Below are 15922 nucleotides of genomic sequence, written 5' to 3' on the forward strand. Positions count from 1 at the left end.
TTTTTTTTTTTTTTAGATCTAGCAGCTTTACTACAGGCTGAAATACATTTAGGTCCTTAAGTTTCTGACAAAGAAACTTTGTTTGTAATTTTGCCTTTTGCCTCCACCACAGTCTATTTTACAGAAAACAATCATGATTTAAAATCCACTGTGGTGGTGTAACGAGGTGTGCTATTAAAAACTATCATTATCCAAAAACTTTTGGACCTACCTGTGTGTCAGCAATTGACACTGATTATCAGGAAACCAGTTAAAACAGAATCCAGATGTCTTTTAACAGTCACCTGACTGCGCTGACCACCTTCACATTTGTGGATTTTCATCAGGTTTTGTGTTGATTAAAAAATAGTTCTTCCATCACAAACTCCAGTTTAGCGTTTTTGGTTTTAACTAATAAAAATCTGCCTTATTTTAATACTAATCAGCAAGTCTTTGCTTCCAAACATGTTAAACTGTGCAGTGAAAAGTTTTTGCCACCTTCCTGATTTTGTAGTTTTTTGCATATTTGTTAAATTTAGATGTTTCAGATCATCAAACGAATTTTAGAATTAGAAAAGATAAGCCAAGTAAATAACTGGGTTAGTTATTAAAACGTAATAAGTGGCTGTGCCGCCTTCGGCAGAAGCAATCTGCAAGGACTGCAAGACATGGTGATGCCGCATAAGCCGAGAAACCTTGAGCTTCAAGGCATAAACTCATGGCCGGAGATTCTTCTTCAGGATTTTATGGTACAGAGGAGAATTCATGGTTCCATCAGGGAACAGCAAGTTGTCCAATTCCTGAAGCAGAAAAACAGCCCCCAAACATCACCACCACCATGTTTGACTGCTGGTATGAAATTCTTTTAGGAGATGCATGTAACAGGAATGAAAGCTTCCAAGAAGTTCACCTTTCGTCTCGTCAGAGAATATTTTCTAAAAAGTCTTGGGAGTCATCAAGATATTTTTGGTAAATATAATATGAGTCTTTGTGTTCTTTTGGCCAGCACTGGTTCTTGCCTTAGACTCTCACACTCATGCTATTTTTGCACAGTCTCTTTTATGTTGTTCACTTGTGGAGTGACTTTAAGTCAGACAAGTTAGGCCTGCAGTTCTTTTTGACCAGGGGTAGGCTACTCCGGGCCTCAAGTGTCGGTGTCCTGCACGTTTTAGATGTGTCCTTGATCCAACACAGCTGATTTAAATGGCTAAATTACCCCCTCAACATGTCTTGAAGTTCTCCAGAGGCCTGGCACTAAACTAATCATTAAAACCTGCAGGACACCAGCACTTGAGGCCTGGAGTTGTTTAACTCTGCTTTAGATGGTCTTCTAGGTTCATTTGTGACCGTTGATCATCTTGGAGTAATTTTGGTAGGATAGCTGCTGCTGAGAAGATTCACCACTGTTGTAAGTTTTCTGCATTTGTGGATAATGATTCTCACCGTGGTTCACTGAAGTTCTAAAGCCTTAGAAATGGCTTTGTAACCCCTTTCCAGACTAATAGATGACTTTTTGAGATCTGTTAGCCTACTTCACTTCACCATCCAGCTTCTGTTTAAGGGATTTCTCAATTCAGCTGGTCTGGCAGTAATCAGGCCTGCGTGTGATGAATGTACTGAACATGTCAGCTTTCCAAAAACAATGTGGAAAATCAGAATTAAGTCATGTCATAACATAACAAGAAAGAAATCCTGAAGAGGGCAACTACTGTTTCGCTATCTTCTAATCAGCAGCAATGTTTTTGAAAGGCACTGTATTCAAAATCTTGGCAAAGCTCCACACAGAACTAGTAATAGTAACAGTGATAACTGTCATACACACAAGTTGCCTCACGTGTTGTGCTTCCAACTTAATGCATTTTCTTTTTCTCTGTGTCTCTCAGCGTATTTTTTCTAGGTGCAGTGCTGGTTATTGCTGCCACATTTCTTTACGGCTATGAGCAGAAACCTGCCAGCAGCAGCACCAACAAAGTGTAATCAGAGACTTGCGTGGATTGTGGCTCTACGAACTGTGACCAGGAATTTGCCACATGAACAATTTCATTACAGAAAAAGTAAAGACAAGTTACTGGGAAATACAGTCTTTTGGAAGTGGGCCTTCTCTGAAAAAGTGCAAAATGGATGTTAGCAGTGACTCATGTGAAAGCTATTGTTTTGAGCATGTCAGGTAAACTTAACACTACAGAAAAGCAAACGGCGTAAGGCGAACAGGAGGACATGATAAGCAAACCTTATCCTTGCTGGCAAACTAATGTGAAACTAGTTCACGTGTGTCAGTATTAGAACTGTGACGTTCCACCTCAGGAGGTACAGATGCTACATTTAAGCTTTGGGTTGCTAAAGAATTGTAATTTTAAAATGATCACGTCTTTTGAAGAAGTGGCACATAATTTTAGTGCAAATGGAAAGTCCAGCCATCCATTCACTTCCGCTTATCCTTTTCAGGGTCGCGGGGGCAAATGGAAAGTGTTTCTTTAGATATCAGCAGAGAAGTTTTGAAAAAGCACAGCAGCATATTGCACTTACTAGATCCCCACAAGCACGTGCTAAAATAATAATAACAAAGGAGCGCGTCGTATCAGATTTTTATAATCTGTCTGGATCCTCCACCACATTGCAAAGGTGCTCTACTGGAGGCTGTTTGAGTACAGCGAGCTCTCATGTTCAAACAAACAGTTTGACATGATAGGGTCGATTATCCTGTTGGAAGCATCAGAAGATGGGTCGTAAAGGGATAGACAGGTTTAGCAACAATACTCAGGGCTGTCATACATACAAGGGCTTGTGTTCTGCTTAAAGCGTGCCAGGAAAATACCTCTAAAACTATCATGTATTAACTGTAACCCCAGTTTCTTAGCTGACAGCAGGTTCGATGTGTTATGCATTCAGAGATGCTCTTCTCCCTACCTTGACTGTAACAAGTGTTTATTCGAGTCGCTGTTGTCTTCTTGTCATTTCAAAGCAGTCTGATCATTCTCCTCTGAACTCAACAAGGCATTTTCACTACTGTGCACAGTTTTCTTACCTGTTTGGATCATTCTTTATGAACTGTAGAGATAGTTGTGTGTAAAAATAAACCAGCAGTTTCTGAATTACTCAGACCAGCCTGTGCAAAGTCAATGAAATCACTGTACCTCCACATTCTCACACTCAGTTTTCAGCATCTCATCCTGAATATGTCTACATGTCCTAATGAGCAGAGTTGCTGCGATGTGATTGGATGATCGTAGATATCCAATGAGCAGTCTGACAGGTGTACCTAATGAAGCTGCCGCTGAGTGTACGCTTAAGATGGGTTACATTTAACATATTCCAGACACTGCCAAGCACGTAGAAAAATTAAAACATGTTGCGAAGCGGTCAGACTGACTTCATCTTTTTTTTGTTGTTTTTTTTGTTTCATACAGAACAACATATATATGGCAAACAATAAAGAACCTCAGTCATAAACCAGATGTTACATGCTGGATAAGACAGATAACGTCTTCGTTCAGAAACAAACAAACAAACAAACCAAAGCATATATTGTAAATCACAAAGAAAAAACATTTGGGCACTTTGGGACCTTTCGTAAACTTTCTATAAATCAGTCATTTAGTCTGTTTAAATAACCAGTTCTTGCCGTCCATGTGGTGTTCAGTTTGTTTTGAAGGGGCAAAAACATTTTTATTTCCTATGCTTGAACATTTTTTCTGAAAGGGCAAAAGAGCTGTTTGTATTATCAGTACGAGGAGCTCGTGTGGTTTTTGGTACTTTTCTTTCTTTCTTTGACATTAGTGGGAGGTTTTCTAAGTAATAGTAAAAACATTGTTTGGGAACGAAAGAACTGCAATAAGGAATACTGTGTATTCATTTACAAAGCAAACGGGAGGCGAATCCTTGACAGCACTTCCATCTAGTGGTGGAAGGAGGAGTAAACGTGCTGCAAAGAGGAGGGGTTACCTCTGTCCAAAGATGCTGAATGTCCTTTTTTCCCTTTTTAAAAAAAAAAATAAGAGATGAAATTTCACATAAAACTGAAACGACTGCTTTGACCTTGCTACTCACAGTCTGAACATGTATATCAAAAGCGCTCGTTTTAGGGTTATTTAAATTCAGAAAAACAAAAAGAAAAGCTCTTTATGTAACAACAAATGAATAAATTAAACTCTTTTTTTATGCTGAAACAACCAGCGCTGCCTTGATCTCATCTTACATCAAAGTCTACCTGCGTCTGTGTGTGTGTGTGTGTGTGTGAGCGCCCCCACACATACACTCTCTCTAATCCTCGCACACAGATGTCGGCACACCCATGAATATTTTGAACAGTTCTTTTCGTTTTCTTTCTTTTTCTTTTTTTTCAGTTCCAGTTGCAGTGCACTCAGGAAAACCAAACCGGTCTCTATAGCAACAGATGGCTGAATGAGCCGAGGTGCTGTGACCAATGAAGATACACTGAATTAATATGACCTATTTTAACCTCTGTGTACTTTTTAATTGGTAGCAACAATCATTTTTATTCAACATTGATCCCAGCAGATAAAAGCAGCATAAAATAAGATGGCAGGGCGTTGGTGGGAGAACTCATTTAGCCTATTTTCCTGTTAATTTTGCAGTGTTTCTAGCAGTTTTACTCCAGACACACACAATGTTTGCATAGTTGTGGATCTCAGAAAGGATTTGTGACTTCGGTATGGCCCTAGCCTGCGTGTATGAGGTGTGCAGCCAGGGGAGAAAAGAGAGCGGGCATATGGGAAGGTGAGGCGTGAACCTGGAGAGAAGCACAGATGGAAGATGAGTCATGTGACTTGTGCAGAGTGGCAGGCAGGGACCTGGACGGAGGCCCAGGACGGGCCGTGGCCACGACGCAGTGAAAGTCTTCATCTGCGTGTTTATCTGCAGAAATCTGCCGGACAAATAATCAGTATGACGTCACAGAAGCAGCGCTGGCACGGATCCAAATAAAACCCATTTTTAAAATGGTGTCTGGCTTAGTTTCACACCGGCAAAACCATCACGGGTACATTTCTATTCCCTGGATTGTAGTGCAACATCAAATGTAGCCTCGGGACAGTTTGGCCTCGCTCCACCTGTGATATATGTGCCGACTGCTATCGCCTTCTTGTTTCAAATCTGTTGTCCAGCACTGCTCCAAGTCATTTACGCTGCACTTATTGAACGCATAGCTGACATTATTTATTTAAGGTAGCAACAGATCTGGCTCATCCCTCTGACAAATCTGACACCCATCCAAAAAAACAAAAAACAAAAAACAAAACAGCATCAGCTGCACAACTGAGGCAAGAAACTATGCTGGGTGCGTACGTTTGGTGTATTAGCAGAACTCAAGTGAAAACTACAGCAGGCTGTTTTTTTTTCTCTTCTCCCAGACTTTTATGCCAAGTGGGTGCTGTTGTTACAATCTGGTCGATGTACGAGTTTATTCTTCACCTAAAAAGATTTGTATAATACTTTGTCTCTTTTAAATGATCTGTATACATCCTTTAATACTGAGATTGCTGAAGGCCTTTGTTGGCACTGATGAGGTTTACCAGCCCTCTGTATTTTTTGTTTTCTTTTTGGCTGACTTTTCAATCAAAATGTCTTCAGGTAACAAGTTATACAAAACAAATGCTATTCGAAAGTTCTCCAAGGAGAGGTTTTTTTTGTGTGTTCCTCTCATTCTCATGCAATAGGGTCTACATAAGGATGCAGGATGCAGTTCTTGTTGTGGTCTAATACCTCTGCGATACATCTAAAAACAGCTTTTCCTTCTCAGCTAAAAGGCAGGCATAACTCTATATTCCAGTCCAAAGCTTGTGAGGGGGTTCAAACAAGCTTTGATGCAGCTCCAGGTCCTTGACAAATAGTTTGCTGTGGACTTCTTGTGCTACGTCAGATCCCAGATGTAATATCCGTACCGGCTAATTGCGATAGTCCATTTGAATCATTCAGGAAGAAGAAGCCACGGAGGGGTGGAGGGGGGGCAACCATCGGGCTTACTTTCCTATCCATTTACACCCCCCTCCACTTCTTTTTTTTTTCCAAAAGGGAACAATCATATTTTTGTGTGTGCAAACATTTCACTCTCTTATTTTGGCGGTATGACGACGAGCGGCGCCCCTCTCCGCGGCCTCCACATTAGCACTTGGGCATCGTTGGCGTTCGGCCTCCCCAGCGCGTTGGGAGGGATGGGTTCCTGGTAGTTGAGGATGTGCGGTTGCTCCTGGTAGGGGCGGCCCACCAGTGAGGCCCGAGAGCCCAGCGGCATGTCTGGATCCACGGCGATATCCACCCGCATCCGCCACCGCACCGTCTGCAACACTATACGCTCCTAGAAGAGGAGACAGAGCCATCGTGTTAATATGGTCGATGTGCTTGCTGATGATCATTTAAGACCAAGCTGCTGACACAAAACTAAAACAGCCGTGCTTTCCTCGTGTTCTTTAATAAAATATCTCTTTCAAAAGACAACACATCCTGATTCACATGTTGTGCTGGACTGACTTCTGATGCTGCTGCTACATCAGGAGAGTTGAAGGTAATGATGAGATATTTTGTAACTTTACACCAGACTGGGAAAGTGCAGGAGAAAGTGATTACATCATAGCCAGTGTGAAATGGGAGAGTGGTTTCTGAAGATATACGGCTGTTTTTCTCCCCCCTCCCCCCATCTTATCGTGATGTGGGAACAAAGGCGGGATCGCTGTGTTTCGGGCCTACCTTCGTGACAGAGTTCATGGCCACCAACCAGGTGATGAAACTCTGGTCCCTGGTGATGTGGGTCAGCATGGGTGTGTTGCTGTTGCTGATGGGGACAGCCCAGGTCACACTGGGGTAGAAGTTGTCGTTCATGCTGACCGTCAGACGGGACGGTTTGGATGTAGGGCCGGTGAGGGTGACCGTCTCTGTGGTGTTGCCGTACCAGGGGTAGCTGACACCATCCGAGTCACTGATGGCCTTGACCCGACCCTCTCGCAGTTCTGGTAACTCCCAGCTGGACCTGCAGCAGCGGACAAAAGAGGACACAGAGAAGCAGAGGATGAGAGACTTTGTGTGTGTGTGTGTGTGTGTGTGTGTGTGTGTGTGTGTGTGTGTGTGTGTGTGTGTGTGTGTGTGTGGCAGTGCCAGGTCCAGGTCCAGGGTTTTGGTCTAGATGTGTGTGTGTGAGAGAATCACATGCACACCTTAGAGGCCCACAGTAAGCAAGAGAAGTTTGATGGCGTCTTCTACACACTTACATGCCAATATCGCCGTAGGTATTGTAGAACTCCATCTGGGTGCAAGCTTGGATCCAGCCCACCACCCAGGTTTCGTTGCGGGGCACTGGTGGCATCACGACTCCCGCTGAGGCCCTGAAGTAAGGTGTCTTGTAGCGGAGCACAATCGGTGAGTTCTCCTCAATGATGGTGGGACACTGGTCAATAGAGGCGGACACCTCATACACTACAATGTTCTCCCGTCTGATGCGGGGCTTGCATGCGATGCTCTGAATACAGCCCATAGTGCAGGCGACAAGCAGAATGAGCAAAGCCAGAGAAGACGGGAGCCGATGATACCTGGCCAGTATGCACATCAGTCCCCTCAGGGTTCCACCCTTGCCTCAAGAGCAGATCTAATCCTTTAATTGCACATAATCACTGATTGGATAAAGGAAGAAAGGGGCGAGAAGAAGAAGAAAAAAAGCTAGGGGAATAAGCAACAGTCACCATTGATGAAAAATGAAAACTTCCACCATAATATCTTTAGGATGATATGGAGGTGAGACAGCAGTGTTGACTTGGGGGGAAGTATCGCAGATCTTCGCAGCCTCCTCCCCCCGGTCTGCCTGCTGACTGCCGCACTGCCCTTGGCGCTCGTCCCCAGAAACTGCAATCCGGCCTCCCCTGGGCTGCTGCTGCTGCCTCTCCGCCGAGCGTCCGCAGGCTCCTGTGTTCCCCGTCGTGTCCGCACGTCCGGCCGCACGTCGGTGCCCCTTGATCCTGCTGCTCTGCTCCCGGCTCTGCGCTGTCATGTCAAGTGGCGACAGGGCAGCCAGGTGCGTCAGAGGAGGAGGGGGTCTGGATGCCTTTTGTTTGCTCGGCTTTTCCTGTACTAGCCCTACATTCGCGAGGCGCCCTCACAAGCCAAAATCGGGGGTCCTCATCACTTTAAGCCCGCCATGAAAAGGAAGCTTCAGTAAAAAACGAGCGAGGACGATGTCTTACGAAAGCGAGCCACCGGGGCCGCAGAGGGTTATTTTAATGTTTCTCTTTTTTTCCCTTTCCTCGCAGCGAGTTTCCATTCTTGGGGATGCATGAATGGTGCAATATGAATGGAGGCAGCGAGGCGGCATAAACGTGCAGGCGGGGAAACAGCGACTATACCGTCAGGCTATCGATCTCGTTGTTGCCGCTCAGCCTCACGGGCCGGAGAGCATCCTCTTCCCGCGGAGGGTCGAGTTGTTCGGTTTCGAGGTGCTGATGCTGTGTGGAGGTAGAGGAGGGAGGGGCGTCACCCGACCTCTGCATTGAAAAAAAAAATAACAAGTGCACGCGGGCGTGTCTACGAGCATGCGTCACGCTAGAGTGGGACGCCATTGGTGGATTTGCTCGATAGCGGAAGTAGTGTCGTTTGACATCAACTCTCACTGACACGCATACACCGGCCAGCTCGGCTTATTAATACTATCATTATATATCCATACGTCGCCGGGTCGTACCCGCAGCCGGTGGCGCTAGTTTATGATCGGCCGTTTGTTCGGTAACTTGTCGCAGAAGGTCCCGAGTTTGCTGTACCGGGTGTCGCTGGTGATGAAGCCGCAGGTTGTGTTCGTGCTGGGCGGGCCTGGCGCCGGCAAAGGAACTCAGTGCTCCAAAATCGTGGAGGTATGAGAGAAGGGGCAATGAAAAGGGTCCTCTTCATCGAGCAGGGTTGTGAATGACGTGGTGCAAATGTGGTTCAGGGGGATATGCCTCTTTTTTTTTTATTGTTGCGACTTCAGTAGCATCTTTTATTATAGGATAGTATCGCAGTTTTCTGTCACTTCCGGTTGTCCTCTAAAACGAACCTGTGCGTTAGCCAGGCAGCTAGCTTGTTCACCTCACAGGATATCCAGATTAAGTGCCGAAAGAGAAGCAGGAGCTATATTTTAATATATTTATTTCTTCAAGGAGACTCGATGACAATAATTCTTCACAATTGAGTGAGAGCAGCAAAGAATAAGGTATTTGTGGAGTCCTGCGACTGGATGAATGGGCTAAATAATACCTGTTTACGTAGAACAAACAGGAGATAGTGTATTGACTTTTCTTCAGTGCTATCATCCTATGGGCAGGGATAGCTCAGTAGGTAGAGTGGTGGCCCCATGATCGGAAGGTCGGGGGTTCGACTCCACTGAACAGCTACCCTGAGGTATCCCTGAGCAAGGTACTGTCCCTACACACTGCTCCCCGGGCGCTGCACTGGCGGCTGCCCACTGCTTCACTGGGTGAATGGGTTAAATGCAGAGGAACTATTTCCCTATGGGTACTAACACGCACACTTTACACTATCTGTGCAGATGGGGTTATGTAATGTCAGTGCGAGTCTGGAGTGCACTTGGCCACACTAGCCTTGACTTTGAACTATCAGAAACAAATAATGACATAGACATAGACAGGTATTGGACAAGGAACTAATCACCCCATCCTGCTGATAAGGCAAGGCACACGTCAACACATGTCAGTAATATCGGTTGTCAGGAATGTAGTAAGAAAACATTTTTTAAAAGAATCAAAGTATCGGGGGAAAGAGGCTGTTGTATATTACTGGAAGTTTTCTTTAACCCATAATTTATTTGTTCAGTCGGGCCAGAACAAAAAGTTATTTTATTTATTTCATCAGATCATCCTGAAAGTCAGCAAAGCAAAGCCAGGACTCGTAATGAGGCTGCTGTTTTGATGTTTGTCTGAAGCTCCTGAAGCTGCAGCTCTACTGGGGGCCGCCGTGGATTCTTTGATGTGTGTTTGGCAGACACAGCTTCTTTGAGAGAGAGACTTTATAGCTACCCTTGTTCACGGATGTTACTGGGTGTTGGCTGCCATGCTTCAAGTGCAGCGATCGGGCCTTGTGGCAGCTAGAGGCATAGAGGCTCCTTTCATTCAGGACTGACTCTTTTTTTCTGCTCAGCCTGCGAGTTAGAAAGATTTATGCTGTCTGTAAAGGCTGTCGCAGTGTTCACAGAAATGTACACACCTGGAAAATAGTTTTCGATTCTCATCACTGTTACTTGATTCAATTTAGAAATTTGTGTGTTTCTTAGAGTTATGGCTACACCCATTTGTCAGCTGGGGATTTACTCAGGGAAGAGCGAGCCAGAGAAGAGTCAGAGTTTGGACAGCTCATTGCCAACTACATCAAAGAGGGCAAAATCGTCCCAGTGGAGATCACCATCAACTTACTCAGGAAGGTGTGTATTCAATACAGGTTGTAAATCTGGTTCGCCTGGAAAGAAAATCCTGCAGGTCAGACCTGTTTTCAACTACACTTTTACACTATTTGTTCAAACAAAACTGAGTTTTAACTTTTAATATTTAAAATTTTCTCCAAATCCCCAAATTTGATTCTGACATTTTAGTCATTTTAATGTAATGTGAATGATTTCTTTCTGTTTATCATTCAGGTTATACTGCTTTGTTTTTCTAAACTAAAGAGACAAAAATGTATTGTAGTTGTATGTTAGATACCTTCTGCTAGAGTTTACTGGTAGTGTTTCAGAATCACTTTCTTGGATGACTGTGGTCTGTTTGCTGCACTGAGAGACTAATTTTAATTTTAAGTATGTCAGCATCATGATATGAACTGTTACAGATGCAAAAAAAATCTCAAATGCAAAATATTTCCTGTTTGTTCTTCCCGTTTTGTTAGGCCATGGAAGCCACGATGAAGGAAAACGAGAATAAGTTCCGGTTTCTCATCGATGGTTTCCCCCGAAACGAGGACAACCTTCAGGGGTGGAATAGTGTCATGGATGGAAAAGCTGATGTTAAATTTGTGCTTTTCTTTGACTGCAGCAATGAGGTAAGTCATGGACCTTTTATTGTCCATTTCACAGCAGGGATTGCTGTTTAAATGAGGATACAGAGAAATCATTTAACATTTATTTGCTTCATTCTCATCTTCTGTATTGCTACCACCTGCTGAAGTAGAGTGATGTCAAATTGTTGTGTAGTCACCCACAAAACTAAAGTGTAAAAAGAGCATGTTCTTACATCTGGCAAATCATCTTAAGTTTTTAGATTTCAGTGGGGAAAAAACATCCTGGAATTAAAAGTTCTTAAAAGTACTTTTGGTGGAAATGTGGTTCTGCTGTGCTGAGCTGATGTTTTGCGAGTTATTTTGCACTGATTTTGACTCTTCTGTCTGCAGGTTTGCATTAACAGATGTCTAGAAAGAGGAAAGAGCAGTGGACGAACAGATGACAACAGGGAGAGCCTGGAGAAAAGGTGCAGTTCTCTACTGAGGAACTAATATCTGGAGTCAGACCTTTAATCTGTTTTAATTTAATAATATACCACTGAGTCGTCCATTTCCTGTGTTCGTTTTTTCCCCTCTATAGGAAAAACATGCATGTCTGATCACTATAGATTTGTCTGCCCCATTTAACTTACTGGTGGATACCTGCACAAATGTTTTTGACCTAATTTATGTCTGCTTGGAGTCCCTTGTGTCATCTGACCCCGATAACATGCCATATTTTTCTTCATTGCAGAATCCAAACCTACCTGCAGTCTACACGACCAATCATTGATCTGTATGAGAAACAAGGCAAGGTGCACACTATAGATGCTTCTCGCTCAGTGGATGAGGTGAGTAAACAGCGTCGGCTGCAGGAAAACATTCAGGAATGCCTCCCATAGAGGCCCGTTAAGGCCAGTTAAGGCAAACAAGCCCTGAATATATGAGAGAGATTATGTGAAGAATGCTACTTACAGTCCCCCATCATGCACCCAGGATGTTTTCAAGTTGTAATTTTTCACATTTTAGATCGAATGCTGTTGGGATTGTCGGGGGGAACTGGTAGTTTGGGCAAACAGTTATTTTGACAGGTTTTCGTGCCAAGGCTGCCATCATATGGTGGTTGTGATGTTCAGTAAATCCACCAATCTCCCTTTCAGGCTCATTTCCTTGTGCACCTCTGCATCACTATTTTTAGATAAGGCCTCTTCTGCAGTTTCACATTGGCCCCAAAGTTTCCCAGAGAAAATCATCGCTGGTGATGAGAGCTTATCTCATCACTTCTCACTCAACTTTTCAGAGGAGGAATCTTTCATCCCAGCGTTTTCTATTCTCCTGTCGTTAACATTTAACACCGTCTCACAGCAGTTCATGAAATAGTCATGACCTTTAGTCTACTAATTCATTTCCCTAGACACAAATCTTACACTTTTTTCACGTACGCACAAATTTCCAAACAGTGTTTTGGTGTACCCGTGTCCATGCGCACAAAATGACCTTTTTCCACTTTTAAAAGTGGAAGAAGAAAAAAGTGCTGGAGCAAGTTATTTGTTATTTCTCATGCTACAACCCAAATCTGAGTCACACTAATCAGAGAGTTTAAGACATTTTAGGGTTTTTTTTAATAACTAAATTTTTTTTAGAATTATTTGAATATACATTAGGCCTTTGACAGACTGGCCACCTGTCCTGGGTTTACCTGGCATGTCTGTCATTTACTGCATCCAAAGATTTGTTACCCATGTGACATCATCCACTTTTATCTGCCACTCGGACACACTTGACGGACATCCAGCACTCATCGCAGACACAAAAGTGCCCATAAAATGACTTGTGGTTTGCCCCAAGGGTCGGTTTTAGGCCCTGTACTTTTTAATTTGTATATGCTCCCTCTTGGCGGTGTCATCAGAAGGCATGGAGTGAACTTCCACAGTTACGCTGATGTTGTACATCTACGTGTCTCCTGATGACACCAGACCAATGGATGCCCTTTTTAACTGTATTCTAGATATAAAATCTTGGATGGCAGAAAACTTTTTACAGCTTAACCAGGACAAAACTGAAGTTTTAATCATCGGTCCTGAGGCTCAGAGAGTCTAAATTACAGGCATTTTCACTATGTCCTACAAGTGAAAAACCTGGGTGTTATTTCTGACTCTGAGCTTGGTTTTATCCCACATATTAAACATGTAACCAAAATTGGATTCTATCATCTAAAGAATATAGCCAGAGTCCCGCCTATTCTCTCTCTCGGGCGAACATGGAGATGCTGATGCATGCTTTTATTACCAGTCGCGTTGATTACTGTAATGCCCTGCTCTCTGGTCTCCCCAAAAAGAATATTCCACCTTTACAACTTTTACAAAACTCGGCAGCTCGTGTGCTGACGAAGACCAGAGGGCGGGCCCACATTACACCGGTTTTAGAATCGCTGCACTGGCTCCCCGAGTGTTTCAGGATCGATTGTAAAGTTCTTTTATTGGTTTTTAAATGTCTTAATGGTCTCGGGCCTTCTTATCTCTCAGATCTGCTTTTACCATATGAACCCTCGCGGACCCTGAGGTCCTCTGGTACTGGCCTTCTGATTGTTCCTAAAGTCAGGACACATACTCACGGAGAGGCAGCTTTTCAGTGGTATGGTCCTCGTCTGTGGAACAGCCTGCCGGAGGAGCTCAGGGCCGCAGAGAACGTACATGTTTTTAAGAACAGGCTCAAGACCCACCTTTTTAATTTAGCTTTTACTTAGCGTTTATTTATTCTATGTTATCCTGTTATTCTATTTATATTATTAAATTAGGTTCTTCATAATATTATTGTATTTTATCTTTTTATTCTGTATATACTATTATTAGGTCATATCTCCAGTGTTTCCTCGGAGGGGGCTCTCTGCACTGGGGTTGTGATCGACCGTGGCTGCTGTGGCTCTTCTCAGCCTGGCTGGGGGGCTTCTTTGACTCCCTCCGGCTGTGTGCCCAGCCTGGAGGCTGCGGTCTGTGACCAGCTCCCGGTGCAGACGGCTCCCTGTTATAGTGTTTCCTCAACTGGCTCATGTGTGCCCAGCCTAATTTTGCCCAATTTTACTTTTCGAGTGTAAATGTGTGTGTGTGGGGGGGGGGCGTGTATCCATGACCGCTTATGTTAATGAGAGTGTGGGGAGTGAAATGGAGGGCGGGATGGGGTGGGCTGCTTTTAACCATGTAAAGCACTTTGTGCTGCATTTCTGTATGAAAAGTGCTTTATAAATAAAGATTGATTGATTGAAGTATTCGGAACAGCCGCTCAGGCATGTCAAAGAGGCGACCTTTACTGGATTTCCAGTTTTTATTGAGTTTTTGTTGCACCTGTCATTTAAAAACAGTAATACATAGCCACGGACGGCGAGATAAGCTTCACCTGCAGCTCTTCCAGTAGTTCAGGCTTTCTAACACGTTGCTTTTTGTCTATTCCAGGTGTTCGCTGATGTGAAAGCCATCCTAGACAAAGAGGGTTGAGTTTCGCCAACTGCCAACATTCATTTATCTTTTATATTTCTTTTTATCAACTGCATTTACACTATAATAAGTTTATATGTTCATTCATATGACTTTTTACATTTGGTTAATTTTGACTTTGTAAACGCTGTACTGTTTATTTGTGAGGATGTAAAATGTGTATGAATGTAGAGGTAGCAATGGCAAGCGGCTACTTGTGATGAACTAGTTATTATTCAGAAGAGCTCACAGTGTAGTCTTTCCTCATAGTCTGAGGCCTCAGCTTAGAGACACACTTCTTTTGTCAAAGGCACTCGCAGCACTGAAAGTCTAAGAAAAACTGTACGTATGACAAATGTTTTCAGGGGCATTGATAGAAGCTATCTCGCTCTTGATAAAAAATGTTTGATCTGATGACAAGGAAGGAGTTAAGTCTGTACTGAACCACATATAGCCTCTCTGCCATCCAAATAAAATGAATACAACATCCATCTCATGTTTACTGGACAGCACTACAGCATGAACACTCGCTTTTGTGCCGTGTGTCAGTATCTGCTACATGTTCCTGTGATAAGCTTCAATTTGGCGATGAATGCCCACATTATTATTCCAGAACGCGCGTCATCACGCCTATGCGAGCTGGGATTAGTGATAGTGAAAATGAAGATTAGGTGAAGTTAAGTATGCGCTGTGTACGTTTGTAAGTTCTTTTAAAAGTGCCGTCTCTTTTGTGTTACCTCTGTCGACACCGCAGTGGATTTTAAAACCAATCAATATGTGACTGAAATGCCGGGTCCAAAGTAAAGCACATAGTTTTAAATACAAGAATTGTTTTTAGTACTTGGATGAAAATACTGTAGAACAAATGGATAAATATGTTTTCCCCTTGAGACCCTCTCCAAGGCCTTTGCTGCAGCTGCCTTCAGTTACTGCTTGATTGCGAGTTTGTCCTTAAACATCATCTGCTGGGTTGAAAATCAGGTGACTGACTTGACCATTGAAGAATATCTGATTTCTTTACCTTAAGAAACTCTTTGAGTTACTTTGGCAGAATGCTTCTGAGTCATCATCCATTTCAAACGCTGCCTGGTGAGTTTGAAAGAATTAACCAAAATGGTCCCTGGCAGCTCACACAATAGTGTTGTCTATACAATATTTGTCTGAATCTGCGCAAAGAGTATAGCCCTGAACACTTTGTTTTTCATCCTGCTGCTTCTATCAGCAGTCACATCATCATAAACACTAGTGAGCCGGTTCCACTGGCAGCCATTCATCCGCATGTCACAATACTGCCTCCACATATAATGAGGTGAGCTTCAGATCAGATGAGCCGTTTCTCCCCTTCTCCACACGTCTCTCTTCCCATCATTCTGGTACAAGTTCATCTTGGTTTCATCTGTCCAAAGATTCTCTGATGTTTTCTGGAAAAGTCTAATCTGGCTTTCTTGTTCTTGAGTGTAACCAGTAGTTTCAGCCTCGCTGTAAACCCTCTGTATTTACATCCGTGAAGGTTCCTC

General features: G+C 43.5%; 3 protein-coding genes across 3 annotated transcripts in view; 2 read left to right on the top strand and 1 right to left on the bottom strand.

Annotated features, from left to right (window-relative positions):
* slc35a3b (solute carrier family 35 member A3b) overlaps positions 1 to 1956 on the top strand; it is a 12567-nt gene extending 10611 nt beyond the window's left edge. The window contains exon 6 of the mRNA XM_013911480.1: positions 1877 to 1956. Coding sequence (XP_013766934.1) covers positions 1877 to 1956 — 80 coding nt within the window. The remainder of the gene's footprint in view (positions 1 to 1876) is intronic.
* Positions 1957 to 4094: 2138 nt separating this feature from the next.
* On the bottom strand, positions 4095 to 8480 carry fam78ba (family with sequence similarity 78 member Ba). The gene is made up of 3 exons (XM_005720964.2): positions 7200 to 8480; positions 6682 to 6961; positions 4095 to 6292 (listed from the first exon to the last, which is right to left on the bottom strand). Exons 1-3 carry the CDS (start codon positions 7532 to 7534, stop codon positions 6050 to 6052), a joined length of 858 nt encoding a protein of 285 aa, XP_005721021.1. The 5' UTR covers positions 7535 to 8480; the 3' UTR covers positions 4095 to 6049.
* Positions 8481 to 8542: 62 nt separating this feature from the next.
* On the top strand, positions 8543 to 14917 carry cmpk (cytidylate kinase). Its single transcript, XM_005720963.1, has 6 exons — positions 8543 to 8825; positions 10241 to 10387; positions 10846 to 10998; positions 11347 to 11423; positions 11690 to 11786; positions 14385 to 14917. The coding sequence occupies exons 1-6, from the start codon at positions 8682 to 8684 to the stop codon at positions 14424 to 14426; spliced, it is 660 nt and encodes a 219-aa protein (XP_005721020.1). The 5' UTR covers positions 8543 to 8681; the 3' UTR covers positions 14427 to 14917.
* Positions 14918 to 15922: the final 1005 nt, after the last annotated feature.

This window comes from Pundamilia nyererei, unplaced genomic scaffold, assembly GCF_000239375.1.
Source record: "Pundamilia nyererei isolate P.nyererei 1_Seehausen unplaced genomic scaffold, PunNye1.0 scaffold00004, whole genome shotgun sequence".
NCBI classification, from domain to species: Eukaryota; Metazoa; Chordata; class Actinopteri; order Cichliformes; family Cichlidae; genus Pundamilia; species Pundamilia nyererei.